Source organism: Myodes glareolus, chromosome 23 (genome assembly GCF_982192425.1).
Source record: "Myodes glareolus chromosome 23, mMyoGla1.1, whole genome shotgun sequence".
Taxonomy (NCBI): Eukaryota; Metazoa; Chordata; class Mammalia; order Rodentia; family Cricetidae; genus Myodes; species Myodes glareolus.
Genome location: NC_142048.1, coordinates 49246319 through 49262609, shown reverse-complemented (window position 1 = coordinate 49262609; position 16291 = coordinate 49246319). Strand labels below are relative to the sequence as shown.

The 16291-nt window shown below is 46.3% G+C and overlaps 1 protein-coding gene across 2 annotated transcripts in view; it reads right to left on the bottom strand.

Annotated features, from left to right (window-relative positions):
* Positions 1–2854: 2854 nt before the first annotated feature.
* The window catches only part of Ikbkb (inhibitor of nuclear factor kappa B kinase subunit beta), a 51743-nt gene continuing 38306 nt past the window's right edge, over positions 2855–16291 (bottom strand). For both annotated transcript variants that reach the window (XM_087901117.1, XM_087901118.1), the window contains exons 16-22: positions 15610–15719; positions 12271–12320; positions 12075–12174; positions 11771–11918; positions 7865–7992; positions 5009–5099; positions 2855–4157 (exon numbers count right to left, since the gene is read on the bottom strand). In XM_087901117.1, coding sequence (XP_087757243.1) covers positions 4089–4157; positions 5009–5099; positions 7865–7992; positions 11771–11918; positions 12075–12174; positions 12271–12320; positions 15610–15719 — 696 coding nt within the window. In that variant the 3' untranslated portion in view covers positions 2855–4088. The remainder of the gene's footprint in view (positions 4158–5008; positions 5100–7864; positions 7993–11770; positions 11919–12074; positions 12175–12270; positions 12321–15609; positions 15720–16291) is intronic.

Genomic DNA, 16291 nt, shown 5'->3' with positions numbered 1-16291 from the left:
GTGTGAAGGTTTATAGTCTTGCCCCATTTCCTTCCTGATCTCCTACTCTGCTTCCTGTGTGGAAGAAAAACACAATCACCCAGCCCCCTGCTCCTGCCATTTGGCCATGCCTTCCCTGTCATTATGGAGTCAAACCCTCTGAGACAAAATAAAGGCAAGATACACCTTTTATAATTGAGGTTACCACTGGTTAGTGTTTTACCAAAACAACAGAAAAAAATAACTAACACAGAAGGTAAACACAGGTTTCTACCCAAAAGGACACTGGAAAGCCAAGTTTTGCCTTACGGCACATGTGCTCAAAACTAGGTCAGCCTAGACTGACCTTCTGTTCCTCATACCTGGATACACTGGGCACATACTTGAATATATGCTTATTATAACAAACATCTACATTTGTTACTGGGGTGGGGAAATTCATACTATTTTTCAGAGAAGGGAGAACACATAGCCTGATGCAAGTTGGGGGAAGGAGGGACTTTGAGGCTAGGTGTCCTCTTAGGAGAGGGTTGTGTGCTTTGTGCACACACCGGGAAGAGACTAGGCTGCAAAGTACACGACAGGGTCTCTCTATATAGCTCTGGGTAAGTACATTATTAAACGTGTGTGGTGTATAACCCCAAAACCAAATGGGGGTATCAAGATAAACTATCTTTTATGCATCTCTGCCTCATCCCTATGGATGGAGTCATAGCCTAAGCAGTTAGTACAGGCAGAGAACTATGGTTTGCTTAGAGTTGATGCAAAAGTCTACTGGATAGCCATGAATCTAGTAGACAAGAGACCCAAGCCAGGTGATTATCTACAGAATTTGGCACCTACTCAAATTTTGGAAGGGGACCATCCATCACATGCTTTTTTAAATCATAGTGCCTGGCAAGCAGGTGATTTGTGTTCTAGGTCCAAAGACAGGAAATCTTTTTTTAAAGCACTTGTATTTATTTATTTTATGTGTATGGGTGTATTGCCTGCATGTATGTCTGTATCGCATGCATGGCTGGTGCCAGCAGAGGCCAGGAGAGGGTATCTGATCCTCTGGAACTGGAGTTACAGATGGTTCTGAGCTGCCATGTGGGTGCTGGGAATCAAACACAAGTGTGTTAAAAGAGTAGCCAGTGCTCTGAGGGCTGAGTTCTCTCCCCAGGCCCAAGGCAGGAGAATTGTGTCCACACGTGATTGAGATGATGCCATTTAGGACTTTTGAGCAACCGGCCATTCAGATGCAATTTTGGTCTCAGAGTTGATGGTGCACTGCTTCAGCAGTAAGACTCTGAGAAGTGGGTATGTGGGAAAAGTCTTGTTGGGGCTGGAGGTTTGACTGGATTGATAGTGGCACCAGGGTATGTCTACACCCTAATTTCTAGAACCTTGAATGTCACCTTATATGTCAAAATGCACGACTGTATTCACGTCTTGAGAGGAGGTACTTACCCTAGATTTTCCAGACTGGCTCTAAATCAAAGGGCAATATTTCTATGAATCATGCAAGGGTAAATTACAGGTTGAGTGTGAACTATCCTCCACAGCTCCTATTTGAATATGGCATCTATTTGGTGGTGCTGTTTGGGACAGTAGTGGAACTTTTGGGACAGGGTGCTTAGGTGAGGGCCACAAAAATGGGTCAGAGGTCATCTTCACTTTCTGCTCCCACCTCTCACCCTCTGCTGTCTGAGCCAGGGGCCAGTCCTTTGCCACAACAGAACATACCTTTAGCTACAAGAAAAGTGGGTGATCCAGTGACCCCCGAAAAGAGACGCTATCCCAAGCTGAGGCTTATCTGGAAATCATTACAATCATTACCGAAACAGGACGAGGACAGCAAAGGTTCCCTTCCCGGACCTTTAGGGAAGTACAGTCTTGCTGAAATCTAGATTTCAATTTCTTGCCTTACACGTTAAGAATAAATTTATTTTAACTATGTCATTTGTTACAGTTGGAGAGAGAAAGTTTTTTCCCTAGGCTTTTTTGTGGGAGTTACTAGCTGTCTGAGAACAGCCCCCCAAGGAACACGCAGTCATTGTCAGTCTTCAGATCCCGGCGTAGTCTGCCCTCTCTGATTCATATAATGCAGTGTTCCAGAATTTTACCTGTACTCAGACAGGGAAAATGTATTTGTTTTATTGTCCTGGCTAGCTAACTTAACTCAAGCTAGAGTTATCTGAACATAGGGAACCTCAATTGAGAAGATGCCTCCATAAGATCAGCTTGTAGGGCATTTTCTTAATTAGTGATTGATAGAAGAGGGACCAGCCCATTGTGGGTGGGGCCAGCCCTGGGTAGGTGATTCTGGGTTCTATAAAAAGCAGGCTGAGTAAGTCCCGGGGAACAAGCCAGTAATGAAAACCCCCTGCCATGACCTCTGCATCAGCTCCTGCCTCCAGATTCCTGCCCTGACTTCCTTTGATGATGAACTGTGATGTAGAATTATAAGGCAAATAAGCCCTTTCCTCCCCTACTTGCTTTTTGATCATGGTGTTTCGTCACAGCAATAGAAACACAAACTAAGACATTCATCTTTTGTGGAAACAAAAATAACCCTTGAATTTTACCTTGTCATAAACTATGAAGATCTAGTGACAAACTTTCCAAATTAGTGCTTTAGGTTAATGTCATTTTCTTGCATAAAGTTTTCCTGTGACTCCCAACTGTTTTTTAAACCACAGCTCTTAGCCCAACATTCATTCCCTTCCCAATCTCTTCCCACCCTTTCTGGTCTTATTCCCACTATGCCCTTTCCAAGATTTCTAAAATCATGTTTTCTTGACTCCAGTTCTTCTGGATGTTAGTAGACCTTGAGCACACAGGAGGGGCGGGGCTCTATGCTCAAATGACATTACTCAAGGATTAGTTCACATTAAGTTTAAGTCAGGATCTTTATTATGAGTTTTCAGATAGTTTACCAGTGTACAGTCTGACTCTTTAAGAAGCAATCAAAGTACGAAGTCCCTTTTGAACACCTGACCGCTTCATGCCAACTCTGTGGTGGCCACTTTGAAATTCCTCTGTTCCCCGTTTGTTTATTTTCTAACCAAATATACCTGTTTATGATAACCTGAGCCTGTTTTGCTTTTATACATGCATGTACACACACACACACACACACACACACACACACACACACACATACAGACAAACACATACAAGTTTTGTTGAAATGGCTCATGATCTAGACATACTCCATTCAATTTTACAGAATTTTCTATGGTATTGAGTTTTGAGCTCACAAGAACCAGTGATGGTATATTGTAGAAATACACATTTGATACTAGAATATATATCTGAGTAATGTTACAAAATATAGAAACTATTTATAAAATAAACTATTTTAATAATGCTCCTAGCTAATGTAAGAAAGAGGCAGCAACATCCCATCCTAAACACACGCACATGCACACTCATGCACACACACCTGACAGGCACAGAGGAGTGGCAGAGTGTTCAGTAGGGTAGCAAAGGCACAAACACTTCGTCTTCCTTTCTTCTTCATGACAACTGGTTCCAGGTAATCTTTGGGACTCAAGAGAAGGTAGCTGCATTTCCAGTCTGCCTGGCTCTGTAAGTGGCACACTTGGTGGCTTGGAGGACCAGAGACAGCAGGGATCTTGGCATCACTACAACTTGGTTAAAGATCATTTGCCACAATGAACAGCACAGAAAGCAGAAATGATATTTACCAGTGGTGAGGTGAAAAGAGGAAGAAAGTCAGGACCGTCAAACTTATGATTTGATCCTCTGGATCCAGAGGAAGCCCGAGCTGTAGGTTGAGGAAGGATGGGCAGGGCAGGTCTCTCTCCCTGCAGTGGTCCAAAGGGGACAGCCTGGCTGCTGCCTGGAAACACTCAAGACAGACATTTGCCATATGCTCTGGGTGGCAAACTACTGCACACTTTCTTCTTAACGACAGAGGAAGCAGCTACAAAGCATCGATGCTGTAAATGCCCATAACTGGTACTTCCTGTGCTTCTGTGGTAGCGGACGTCCAGGGTGCAGACGGGGCCAGCAGTAGACTACTGAGGGCAAATGTCACTGCTGCTGGGGACACCAGACCATCATCACATCCAGAGCCATGGGGTCAGTCCATAGGAACCTCAGTCACAGGCCTGCTCCAGGCTGCCCCTTTCTTCGTTCTCCATCTGTAACCAGCTCCAGTCTAGACTCTGAAAGTTAACAGGCACATTAAACACTCAGCAGCCATGGACATCGTTCCTCTTCAGGAGGCAAGCAACACAATCTAAAAGGATGTTCATACGTTGTCAGCATCAGTCCTGGTACTAGCTGGAGTTCCTGGAACTCAGTGCCTGTGGAGCGTGGAGGTCACACAGAGAGCTCACTCACACACTCTCTGCAGGAAGGTGGTGCTCAGCTATGTTTCCATGCCAACAGATGAGGCCTCCCCTTTCTCTGGTTAAAGTGCAAGCAAGTAGCGAGATGGAAGAAACAGTACCAGGAGGTAAAAAGCAGCAGGAGTTAGGGAGGCTCACACGTGACAGACACGTGAGCAGATCAGAGACGAGGGCTACAGGCGGCAGGGTTTCTTCCGATTCCCCCACGTTAGAAGTGAAAGCAGGGAGTAGACAATTGCGTTAGCAGGAAGAGGGTGTAGACACCGACCATCATTTACGCTTTGTCTGAAAGCACCTGAATCACAGCTAGACTTCTTCAGGTCAGCTTCTCTGACACTGCCTGAGCCGCAAGGCTATGCATGGCACGTTCCTCTTTTGTTATGGAGCCCAACACAAACAGATGCTGTGCAGTGGCCCCAAAGACAGGGAAGGGGCTTCTGGGGCGCCACTGCCCCCTCACTGGGGTTAATTCTCACCAGGATTAAGATAATGGGCACACATGGCATTTCTAAGCATGAAATAATTACAGAAAACTTTAAACTGTATGAGACAGTCATGAGTCTCTGCCGTGCCAAGGCTGACACCAAGTCGCTTTCCCTCCTCCTCGCCTCTTTCGCTACAGAAAGGAAGGGAGCGGGCCAGCTGGGGTCCCCGAGGGTTGTTACCGTGAAGCTGCGGTCTTGCTCCTTCACGGTGTCTTGCAGTGTGCTCTCCATTCGGGTGCAGAGGGCGCGTGATTCAGCCACCAGTTCCTCACTGAAGACAAGGAGCAGATTACCAGAATAAGGTCATCGAGATCTTACCAGAGCAAACGTCCTGCTTTCAAATATGCTAAAGAACTGCACACTGTTCTGAAAACAATGTAGGAAGCGCTCGTGTCTTCGAGCACAGCATCACTGGCCGGCAATTTCATGGGTCTAGTTAACTCCTTCCCAGATGTTTAAATCCCATGAGAGACAGACAACACGGCTGAACATATGGAGCAGTAAACAGATCTTCATATAGCAAAAAAAAAAGCAAAAAACTTTTTAAAAGGATTTGTTTTTGTTTTATGTGCTTAGGCATTTGCCTGCATGTATATTTGTATAGTGCACATGCACTGCCCGTGGAGGCCAAAAGATGCCATTGGATGCCCTGGAATGGGGTTACGGATGCTTGTGAATTGCCATGTGGGTGCTGGGAACTCACTCAGGTCCTCTGCAATAGCAGCCAATGCTCTTGTCTGTTGTGCTTGTCTTAGCTGTCTTAGCCCCAAGACTTCTTCTTGATTTACATATCACTGAATTTCTCCCCACAGTGCCCAAACCTAAAAATGTTCCCCATCGGGCTGGAGAGATGGCTCAGAAGAGCATTGGTACCTCTTCCAGAGGTTCTGAGTTTAATTCTCAGCAACCACATGGTGGCTCACAACCACCTGTAATGAGGTCTGACACCCTCTTCTGGCAAGCAGGAATACCTGGAGGCAGAGCACTGTATACAGAATAGATAAATTAAAGTTCCCCATCAGCTGTGTTCTGAAGGGTCGCTGGGGGAGCGACCCGGAATTGAGCTCCTCCTAGTCAAGCGCTCTGTCACTGTGCTATAGCCCAGCTCACAGGTTTGGAAAGGGATAACGAGAGTACACACCGCAAAGGTCTGGGAAGGTCCATCTAGACTGAATAACTGCTCTGCTATCATGGATTGTCTTCATGACCAGGGGGCAAGCCAAATAAACTATGTTTCCTTTTCCAACCGTAGCCTGTGACACAGGGAGATAAGACAGTCACTCCTACTCCTGCCCCTGTTCATAGCCTGACCTTTCTAAGCACTGTGGGTATCGCTGGAGGAAAAGTACCAAGACAGAGCCCCAGACTTCCCTTCTCCTTCACAGGTGACAGTCTGTGTGGGAAAGAAGAGCATAGCCACAGAGCTCCTAGCTAGGTTAAAGGCTCGTGTCAGTTCTAGAGATAGCTGAGAGGTTCATGACCCAGTGTCTGACCCCCAGAAGCTTCTAAGAGATGGAAGCATTAATTAAGACTCCATAGTAACATACAAAGAAACACCAAAGACTATATGCTCCATAGAATCAAGAATAGGAGTTTTCACAATATCTTTATTGTCATGTGACTTATGTTATAAAGTTTGCCTGTTCATACTGTGACAACTCCATGGCTTCAGCATATGGAGAGCTGCACAACCATCACTATTGATAGCTACTTACAGGAAGTTTTTATCACCCCCCAAATAAACCTTATACCCATTACCAGTCAGTTCATCCCTCCCCACAGTCACTGTAGGCCATCATCCACCTCCATCCTATGCCTAAGACTAGACCAACAGGAACTAGACCAACAGGCACTGCATTAAGCACCTGTCATGCAAGGGATCCAGTATGCAGAAGAAATGAACAATGTCAGTGGAGCTGAACAAAGCAGCTCCAAAAACTGAGCCGTGAGTGGGTGTGCAGGATGGGAGGCAGCGTGCCTTGTAGGTGGAAACCACCACAGGGGACATCTGAGGAAGGAGGGTCTATCTTGTCAGTAAGCAAATCTTTGTACTCCAGTATGTAGCAGAACCAGTTAGAAAGAGCTGCGGGGTACCACCCCAATTCAGAGGGTCTCCTCTCCAGTGGGACCCCAGAGCTTGTATTGTTATTGTTGCTGCTGCTGCTTCAGGTTGAACTAGACTAGAGCAAGTCATTTGCAAGAGACAGCAGACTAACCCAAGAACCACACTGAGGGGTTTGCAAATGCTTTAAAGAGTTTAAACCTTGTCTAGAATGAAGAAAAATCTCACTGTTGGTTACTGATCAAATAACTTGGTCAGACTGTCACCCCAGGTAAACAGAAGACTTGGTTAAAAGTTAGGAGGCAGGAAGCAAAAGAGAAGCTAAAAGTCTTGCCAGGGAGGGGCTATAGTGTCTGCCAGGAAAGAGAAAAGAAGGCCTATGGAATGGCTCAGCAGGTAAAGGTACTTGTGGCCAAGTCTGGTGATGTGAGTCCAATCCCCAGGGCTCACATGGAGGAAGAAGGGAACCAGCTTCCACAAATGTCCCTCTGACCCTGGCGGTGTGCCTTAGCACATCCTCCCACATACAGAAATAGAAAATAAAACAAAATTTTATAAAAAAAAAAAAAAAGGAAAAGAAAAGAAGGGCTGAAAAGGAGGATGAAGGGAGGCTCTGGGTGGGAACAGCAGCCTGGTCACTCCAGATGGATGGGCCTGAAAGGGACAAGATGAGGGATGCAGCTGTGACAAAGAGGGCACACCTGAAGTAGTAGCATCAATGTACAGCCTGACTAACAATTTCAAAATTCTCATTAAACAGTTTGAAATCCAACTCTTGGACAGGGAAAGTAGTTAGCAAGGGGCTATAGGAACAGAATGTAAAAACATGCTTGTGTCCACAGGACCCGGCAGACACGAAAGTGAGAAGCACACACAGATCCTCAGGCGGAAGCGATTGGGGACAAGCATGCTCGCCCGGGCCTGGTCTCCCGTGTGCCCTTCAACATTACACTTGGCACTGTTACATAGCTTACCTTTTCTTGGCTGAGTCAGGCAAGCTGTCACAGGTACTGGACGGCTGGGACATTAGCTGACCAGAGTGACTAAGCCGAGACACATTCATGCTATCTGGGCTCCCACTGACTGGACCTCGGACTTTGCTCTGAATGGCAATAAAAAAAGACAGTCAATAAAATTATAGAGTCAGTGGACTGGGGTGGCCCAGTGACTACTCAGGTTCTTGTGGAGAATCTGGGTTTGGATGCTAGCGCCCACACTGGGTGGCTCACAAATGTCTGACTCCAGTCCCGGGGGACCCAATCCTCTGGCCCTCGGACATCTGCACTCATGTGCAGTACTTACATGCAGACACATTCACGTGCACACAATTAAAAATAAAAAAAATCTAAGAGAAGAGGAAGGAGCTGGGCGGTGGTGGTGCACATCCTTAATCCCAGCACTCGGGAGGCACAGGAAGGCAGATCTCTGAGTTCGAGGCCAGCCTGGTTTACAGAGCCAGTTCCAGTTGAGCCTCTGGCCACTCTTGGCCAGATATCTGCTGCCTCCATTTCTACCCTAAGCAGTTCGGTGTGGAAGGTCATTCCATGCGGACCAGCTCCCACAGCTGGGGTGGCCTACTCCCCACAGGAACCCTCAGCTCCTCTTGCTGCAATGCCTGTCTCTTAGTGCTGAGACCCAACAGAGGGTTGCATTCGGTCACTAGCTACCACTTGAGTGATTTCATTAGGAAGCGGAAGAGTGAATCCTTTAGGGTCTTCCCTTATGCTGTAAGAATAAGGGGTGTCCCACACAAGCCAGTGTTAGTTGTGTCCAGTCTCACCCTCGACGGAACCCTAGAGCCAAAGCTGCAAGTCACTCTCACCATCCAGACAGCATGTACCCTTCTGGAATGTGCTCATCACACCTAACTCTAAGCACTTCCGAGAAAGCTGGGGTTCCTGCCCTGAGTTCACAGGCCGCTATCCTGACACTCCAGTGTTGTACACTTCTTTACTCAAGTCTAGAGTGTTCTTTCTCAAGTCCTTACCTGCAGCCCTCACCAGCCTAGAGTGAATGCCATACTCAGCCCCCACACACCTCTGCTTCCACAGTGCTGGGTACTCAGTGGACGCAGGCGGCAGAGCAGGGCAGCACGTATTATCTCAGATTTCCCCTTCCCTCTCCGTTCTAACAGGAGGAACTATCCCCCAGCTTCCATCGCCAGGGAAATCTGTCGGTAATGTGCCCTCTGTGCCCAGCCACTGTGACTCTCCCAGTGCGCTGCCTCCTCCCTTGGCCTACAGGGACACTCCAGTCAAGAATCTTTACCGAAGGGCGGGAGAGATAGCTCAGTGGTTAAGAACACTGGCTGCTTTTCCACAGGACCCGGGACCCATTCCCAGCACCCACATGATGGTTCACACCTGTCCACCTGCAGTGCAGGGCTTCTGACACCCTCACACAAACATACGTGCAGGTAAAACACCAATGAAGGTAAAATAAAAATTTTAAAAAAATCTTTACACAGCACCATTTTGTATCTTGGTTCCATAATAAGTCGCCTCCCTTTTTTTGCCCTTTTGGGTTGCTTTGTTACCCGCGGCAGGGTCTTACTATGTCGTCCCAGCTAGTCTTGAACTTCCTGCTCCAGACTCCCAGGTGCTAGGAGCACAGGTGTGTGCGCCACCATGCTAGGTGCTCTTTGTTCTTGAAGTTACTAATGATTGAATTTTTCTTTTGCCATCTTCCCTTACTTCCCTTACTTATATATTCAATAACAGGTCTCTCTCCTAGCAGCTCCTGTATTCCAAGGCATGCTATTAACTTGGTTTTTTCCCTTTGCCAGTGTTTCTTCCTTCTGTTTTACTTTTTCTCCTTGAGTGCCACCATAGCTGCATTAAGACAGTGTGCACATGCTTTTAATCCTAGCACTTGGGAGGTAGAGGCAGGGGGATTTTGTGAGTTCAAGGCCAGCCTGATCGACAAGAGCGAGATCCAGGACAGGCTCCAAAGCTACAGAGAAACCCTGTCTCGAAGACACGAAAACAAATCATGAGGGGAAAGGCAGTCTCTTCAACTAATGGTCCCGGGAGAACCAGAGATCTGTATATAAAAAATAAAACCAGATCCCTATGTCGCATTCTGCATACATACAAATCAACTCCAATGGATCAAAAGTCTCAAACTAAGATCTGAAATGATTAGAGGACAGGATAAGGAAAATATTTCACAGCACGGACAAGGATATTTGCAAAGTTCCAAGTGCTCAGGAGATAACATCAAGGATTGGGCACATGACTTTGCACGGAACCAGAAAGTTTCAACACAGCGAAAGAAGCACCCCTCATCTGACAGACAGTTAATATCTAGGACATGCAAAATTGAAGACCAAGAAAACCACAATCCAATGGGCTAGTGAAATAAACAGACAGCTCTCAAAAGATAAAATAACATATGGCCGATGAACATAGGAAGAAACGTTCCACATTACTATTAGAAAAATCAAATTAACACTACCTTGAGATTCCAACTGTCCTAGTGACAGCGGCAGTCATCAAGAAAACAAGGAACATCAGACGCCGGCAAGGACACATACAAAAGGGAACATTTACACCCTGTGCTGGAAATATGAAATGGTATCGACTGCCACGAAAATCAGCGGCTCCTCAAAAAAGCACAATAGACTTATCCTAAGGCCCAGGACACCACTCCTCAGTATTTATTGAAGGACTCCAAATGAACACATGAAAGAGACACACATTAGTTTTATAGGGCTAGTCACAATAACACAGTTATGGAAACAACCCAGGTGTCCATCAGAGAAATGGACAAAGAAGATGTGGTACACAGACACAATGGGATTTGTTACAGCCACAAAGAAGAAAGAAATTATGTTTGCAGAAAAATGGGGCTGGACAGAATCTTATTAAATTAAGCCATTAGAAAGACAAATATCACATTTCCTCTCATTGTGAGGCCTGAAGTCTATATAAATATCCACACATGACATAAAAGCAGAGGGAATGCAGGAAAGTAGGAGAGCGAGCGGTTAAAAAAAGGAAGAATGGTGGACTACGGAGGAGGAAAACATGGTCAAAATACATTATATATTGTATGCACCTGTCTCCATGAGACCCAATTATTATGTACAATAAATATACACTAATTGAAAATCAGAAGTTGTGTATAAGAAGGTCTGGCTACAGTGCCAAAGGCAGTATAGACCTATTGAGGGCCAACCAGTGCTGAACAAGAGATGTCCATGTTCTAACTCCTGGAACCTACAAATGTGGCCGATTTGGAAAAGGGGTCTTTCAGATATATTTCTGGGCCCTGACATCATCAGGTGTTTTCAAGCCAGTGACACCTCTTCATCTGCCCCTAACACCTTGACAGGCTTCAAGTTTCAGCTTGAAGTTTCAGCTGGCCTCAGCTCACCATCCTCCTGTCTCAGTAAGTGCTGGGATTATAGGTATGATACAGGTGTGCGTGTGTGTATGTGTGTGTGTGTGTGTGTTTTGCTAGGGACTAAACCCGGGGCAGCTGGGGGAGGGGGCCTTGGTCCTTTTTTTGGTTTTGTTTTTTGTTTTTTTGAGACACGGTTTCTCTGTGTAGTCCTGGCTGTCCTTTAACTCAGAGATTGGCCTGTGTCTACCTGGCGGATTAAGGGCAGGTGCCACCACAGCCCAGCACCAGCTGAATTCTTAACTTCTGGCCTCTGATGCTCTGAAAGAACAATGCTGTTTGGAGCGCCTCTACTTGTGGTAATTACAGTAGCCGCATGGGTAAATAAAAACACCTCACATAAACTTTCCCTTCACAGAGGCCTTCCTGTCTACTCCACGTTACAAATGAGTGCCTGCTGAGGAGCGTGCGCCTCTTCAGAGAGCGGTGGCAGCATAGGCGGTGGGACCTGAGAGGTTGGAGCAAAGGCCACTCACACAGGCGATCTTCAGAAGGTTCCAGAGCTCCTTCTGCCGCTTCTCCTGCAGCCGAACTACGGTCTTCTCATCCTCATTCATAAGACTCACCACCTCTTCCACCTTGGGCAGCAACTCCAGTGCCTTCTGCTTACAGACCACGGTTTTACTGTGAAGAAGAAACGAGCCACACTCCCATGAGATCTGGGCTGGCACAGAGTTGCTCCCAACTATTAGGGATCCTACCAGCAACCAGGCTGTTTCTTCACTGTGCAGGCTAATTCCACATCCTGTCCCGTCCCGCAGCAAGAGGGGGAGCACCTACCTGAGCTGTGTGTAAATCACTCGTACTTTTTTCTCGAAGCTTTGGATTGCCTGGAGTAGCAGCCGTACCATATCCTGACTGTCACCGTCTGTCCTCTGGTCTGCAGAAGAGAGGGGCATAGTTCTTCCTCCTGGCCTCTGAGGGAGACCAGTGTCTCAAAGACAAGGCACAATGTCCCAGGGCCACAACCACCTACCTCTCGGCTTCTCCCTTAGTCGTCGATAGAGCTCCCTCGCTTGCTCCTCTCTGGAAGAGAGAAAAGGCTAGACTCAAGGTCCACCCAAGACATTTAAAGCACTGGTCTGCTAATTCTAACCAGTAGAATATCTATCTTTTAGACAATTGGTCATACATTCTCAATGGGAAAAAAAAAAACCCCTGTCAGTTTTGGTACTATTTAGAAAATCCAAATGCCCCAAACAAGAGGAAACTTAAGATAAGTCATAAGAACTAATAAGTAGCCTGATCAAATGGGCCAATCAGTTTATAACCTTATGGAGTCCTGTGTGTGATTTTCTTTTGGGGCTTGCCGGTTGTGGTGTACTGGACGGGCCAGATACCCCAACAAGCCGGCCCCCTCATGTTACATATGGCACCCAGACGTGGATAACTGAATCCACAGAAAGCTTGAGAAAGCTTGGAAAAGAATAGAGTAAAGCATGTTTTGTTGGTAGCAGCAATTTCTCGGGTCTACTTTGTTTGCTAGAGGCAAGCAAGGCTCTCATCTAAGAGAGGCTTCCTGACTCAGCTTTAGCTGCAAAACCCTGCAGCTCATTAAGAGGTCCTGCCACGAAACACTTAAACCGTGTTGATGAAAAGCTGAACTCATGCTTTTCGGTTTTCAGCTGTAGCAGGAAAAAAGCTGTGCTGTTTTAAAATGTCGGCTTTCTGGGCTGTCCTGCCAAGGCAATCTCTGACTCTTTCAGGCAGGCAGTTTGACTGAGTGTGGTCTGTGAGCAGAATGCTGCAACTTGCTTTCTGACAAGGACCTTGAAATGCCATAGAGTGTGGCAGTGAACACAGCTCTGGCTGGTATCTCAGCCATGAGGCTGGAGAGCTAAGAAATGAGATGGATCTAGCCGTCAAAGCCACGGCTCTCCATATTGCTTAGTAAATTAAAGGCTCATGTAGTCAGAAAAAGAGAGATACAGTAAAGAGAGATTCAAAGAGGAAAAAACCTCTAAATGGTTTACTATGTGTTAAAAATACATGCAGGCTAAAGGTTAAAGTTATTAAAAATAAGAAAGAAAGGGAGAAATAGGGTGTGGTGGTACACACCTTTAATCCCAATGCCTGGGAGGCAGAGGCATATTGACCTCTGTGACTTCAAGGGGCAGAGGTAGATTGACCTCTGTGACCTCAAGGTGTGGTAGTACACGCCTTTAATCCCAATGCCTGGGAGGCAGAGACAGATTTCTGTGAGTTCAAGGTGTGGTAGCATACACCTTTAATTCCAGCACTGGGGAGGCAGGGACAGTGGAACTCTGTGAGTTCAAGGACAGCCTGTCTACAGAGTTATTCCAGGACAAAGATATACAGAGATCCTGTCTCAAAAAGTAAAAGTAAAAATAGAAGAAATAGAGGTTAAAATAAAGATGGAAAATATACAAAGAATCTTGACACTTTATGCTATTATGCTCTCTTTGAATTGTTTAAATGCTGAGGAAGGAGCAACAGCTGCTAAAAGACTTTTGTTTATAAATGCTGCTGAACTAACCCAAGATAGGTATTTTGAAAATACCTTGGCTTCAAAACTGAAGTCAAAAGGTATGTTACTTTGGAGAAGAGATTTTGCTTTTGTTTCCACAGAAAATGAGAGGTTGTGGATTCATTCTGAGTTAAGAAAAATCCAGTATGATCAAGGAAGGTCACCTGAGAAATCTCCAGTGGGAACAGATGGCCTAGATGTCTGAATTCTACATCCAGAATGGATTCAAGGCGCCGCCTGAGATGATCGAGACTCACAGGATACTCCAGTCAGGACTTGATTATAACTCTAAATTTTCTTTAGGTACCCATAAGATCATCAGTGCCCCCAACCAGCAGGAAGTAGCCTGAAATACTACGCCCACATTCCCAACAAATGGACTATGGGTATTTTCCTTTGTTAAAAAAAAAAAAAGAGGGAAATGGTGTGGGAGAATTGTCTGTATTCTGTCAATCATGTATTTTAATAAAACGCTGATTGGCCAGGCAGGAAGTATAGGTGGGTCAACCAGACAGGAAGTAGAGGCGGGGCAATGAGAATAGGATAAGGCTAGGGAGGAGGAAACTCCCTCCGGCACTCCTGCGCAGACCACCAAAGAGGCAACATGTAAGCTGTCACACTGAGAAAGGTACTGAGCCCGTGTGGCTAACATAGATCAGAATAATGGGTTAAGATAAGTCATAAGAACTAATAAGTAGCCTGATCAAATGGGCCAATCAGTTTATAACCTTATGGAGTCCTGTGTGTGATTTTCTTTTGGGGCTTGCCGGTTGTGGTGTACTGGACGGGCCAGATACCCCAACAAGCCGGCCCCCTCATGTTACACTTAAGGATTATATTCCTTCTCTGCTTGGCTACAAGAGTGATTCAAGGCGCCATTTCTGGACCTTACTAAGAAAATACTTGTCCTCAAAACTGTAAGTACAAGGCTAGATATAAACTCCTGTCTCTTCCCTGATACAGACAGCAGCCTGAGAAGATGAGCAGACCCTGGCTCCACACACATAGCCCGAGTACCCAGGAAGCTGAAGGAGTGCCTTCCTGTGAATTTGAGGCAAGTCTTTCTTGGCTCTCTCTAGCAAGTACCGGGTCAACCAATATATAATAATACCCTGTTTTGAAACAAACAACACACATATGCACACACACACACACACACACACACACACTGACAGAGGGGGGATGGAGGGAGGAAGGAAGGAGGGAGAAGATTCTTATTTGGAAACTTGAAGAGAGTAAAGGGTTAAAAAATAAAATACAATGGAGAAAAAATAATCCATTGTTTTTAGGTTTCTCACCCTAAGAATTCTAGTAAGAGCATCGGGGACACTGATCACTCAGGTGACAGAGCCCTTGACAAGCTGAACTCCCAGCCTGGAACCCTTCTGCCAGCACACATGGCTGCATGCTAGGCTCTCCAGGTAGGGTGGATCTGTGTGGACACCTTGACCCCTCTTGGACAGCATGCCAAACTTCAGGACTCAGTTCTACTTCCTGCTCTGGGAGCCACACCTAGACAAGGGTGGGCTAGATGAGCAGAGACGTCAGGAAAGGTCTTCATGCTTGTGTGAGTGCGTGTATGCATGTGTGTGTGTGTGTGTGTGTGTGTGTGTGTTTGTGTGTATATATATTTCACATAGTCTGAAAGGCTCCTTACACTCCGTGAGGTCACTTTTCCTTGTCATTTGACAGACTGAATGCCAAGGTGATACACCAGGAGACATGCTCCACAGAAGGAACCTCCTGAGGCAATCCTCCCACATCAGAAACTATACAAGGTGTCAGTGTGTTCTGGGGTACAGAGCAGTCCTTCCTGGTGGTACTCACAGGTCGTCCAGTGTGCCCCCCTGTTTCCGACCCATGGGGCTCCTCTGTAAGTCCACGATATCAGTCTGCAGGGCCATCATCCGCTCTACCAGATGCTTCACGTCGTCCTCCTGATGGGAAAGCTGTGCTCATGCCCGCTGATGTAACCAGGGTAACCAGGGCAGCCTGAGCCGGCCGGGAGGACCCTGCTAACTCACAGGAGACTTTCCACTGACTGGCTAGAAGGAATGTGGGCTCACGAGGAAGACAGTCTGAAGCTGGATCTTCCTAGTTGTGAGACCCTCGGCAGTCACTTAACTGTAAGCCAGTTCCCTTCCATAAAACAAACCTCTAACAGGGCTTAACTACAGGGTTAAAAGCAGGAGTAAGCACGGTATCTGGCGGAAAAGATGCCCAGTACGTATCACTTCGTCTGCTCTTACACAAAAGCAGGTGCTAGGGCTGTGTGTCAAATTGGTGAGGATCAGTCAAGGAACCATAAGTAGGACACACGCTTTTAATTTTTTTTTTAAAGATTTATTTCTGCGTGTGTGCATGCTGGAATGTGTGTGGAGGTTGGAGGACACTTTCAGGAGTGGGTTCTCTCATTCTGCTGTCCATCCGTGTTGGTTCTGATTCTGTATTTTAGGCTAACACTTGGCCTGTGAACTTCCAGGCAGTTCTCTGGTCTCTGTTTCTCGTG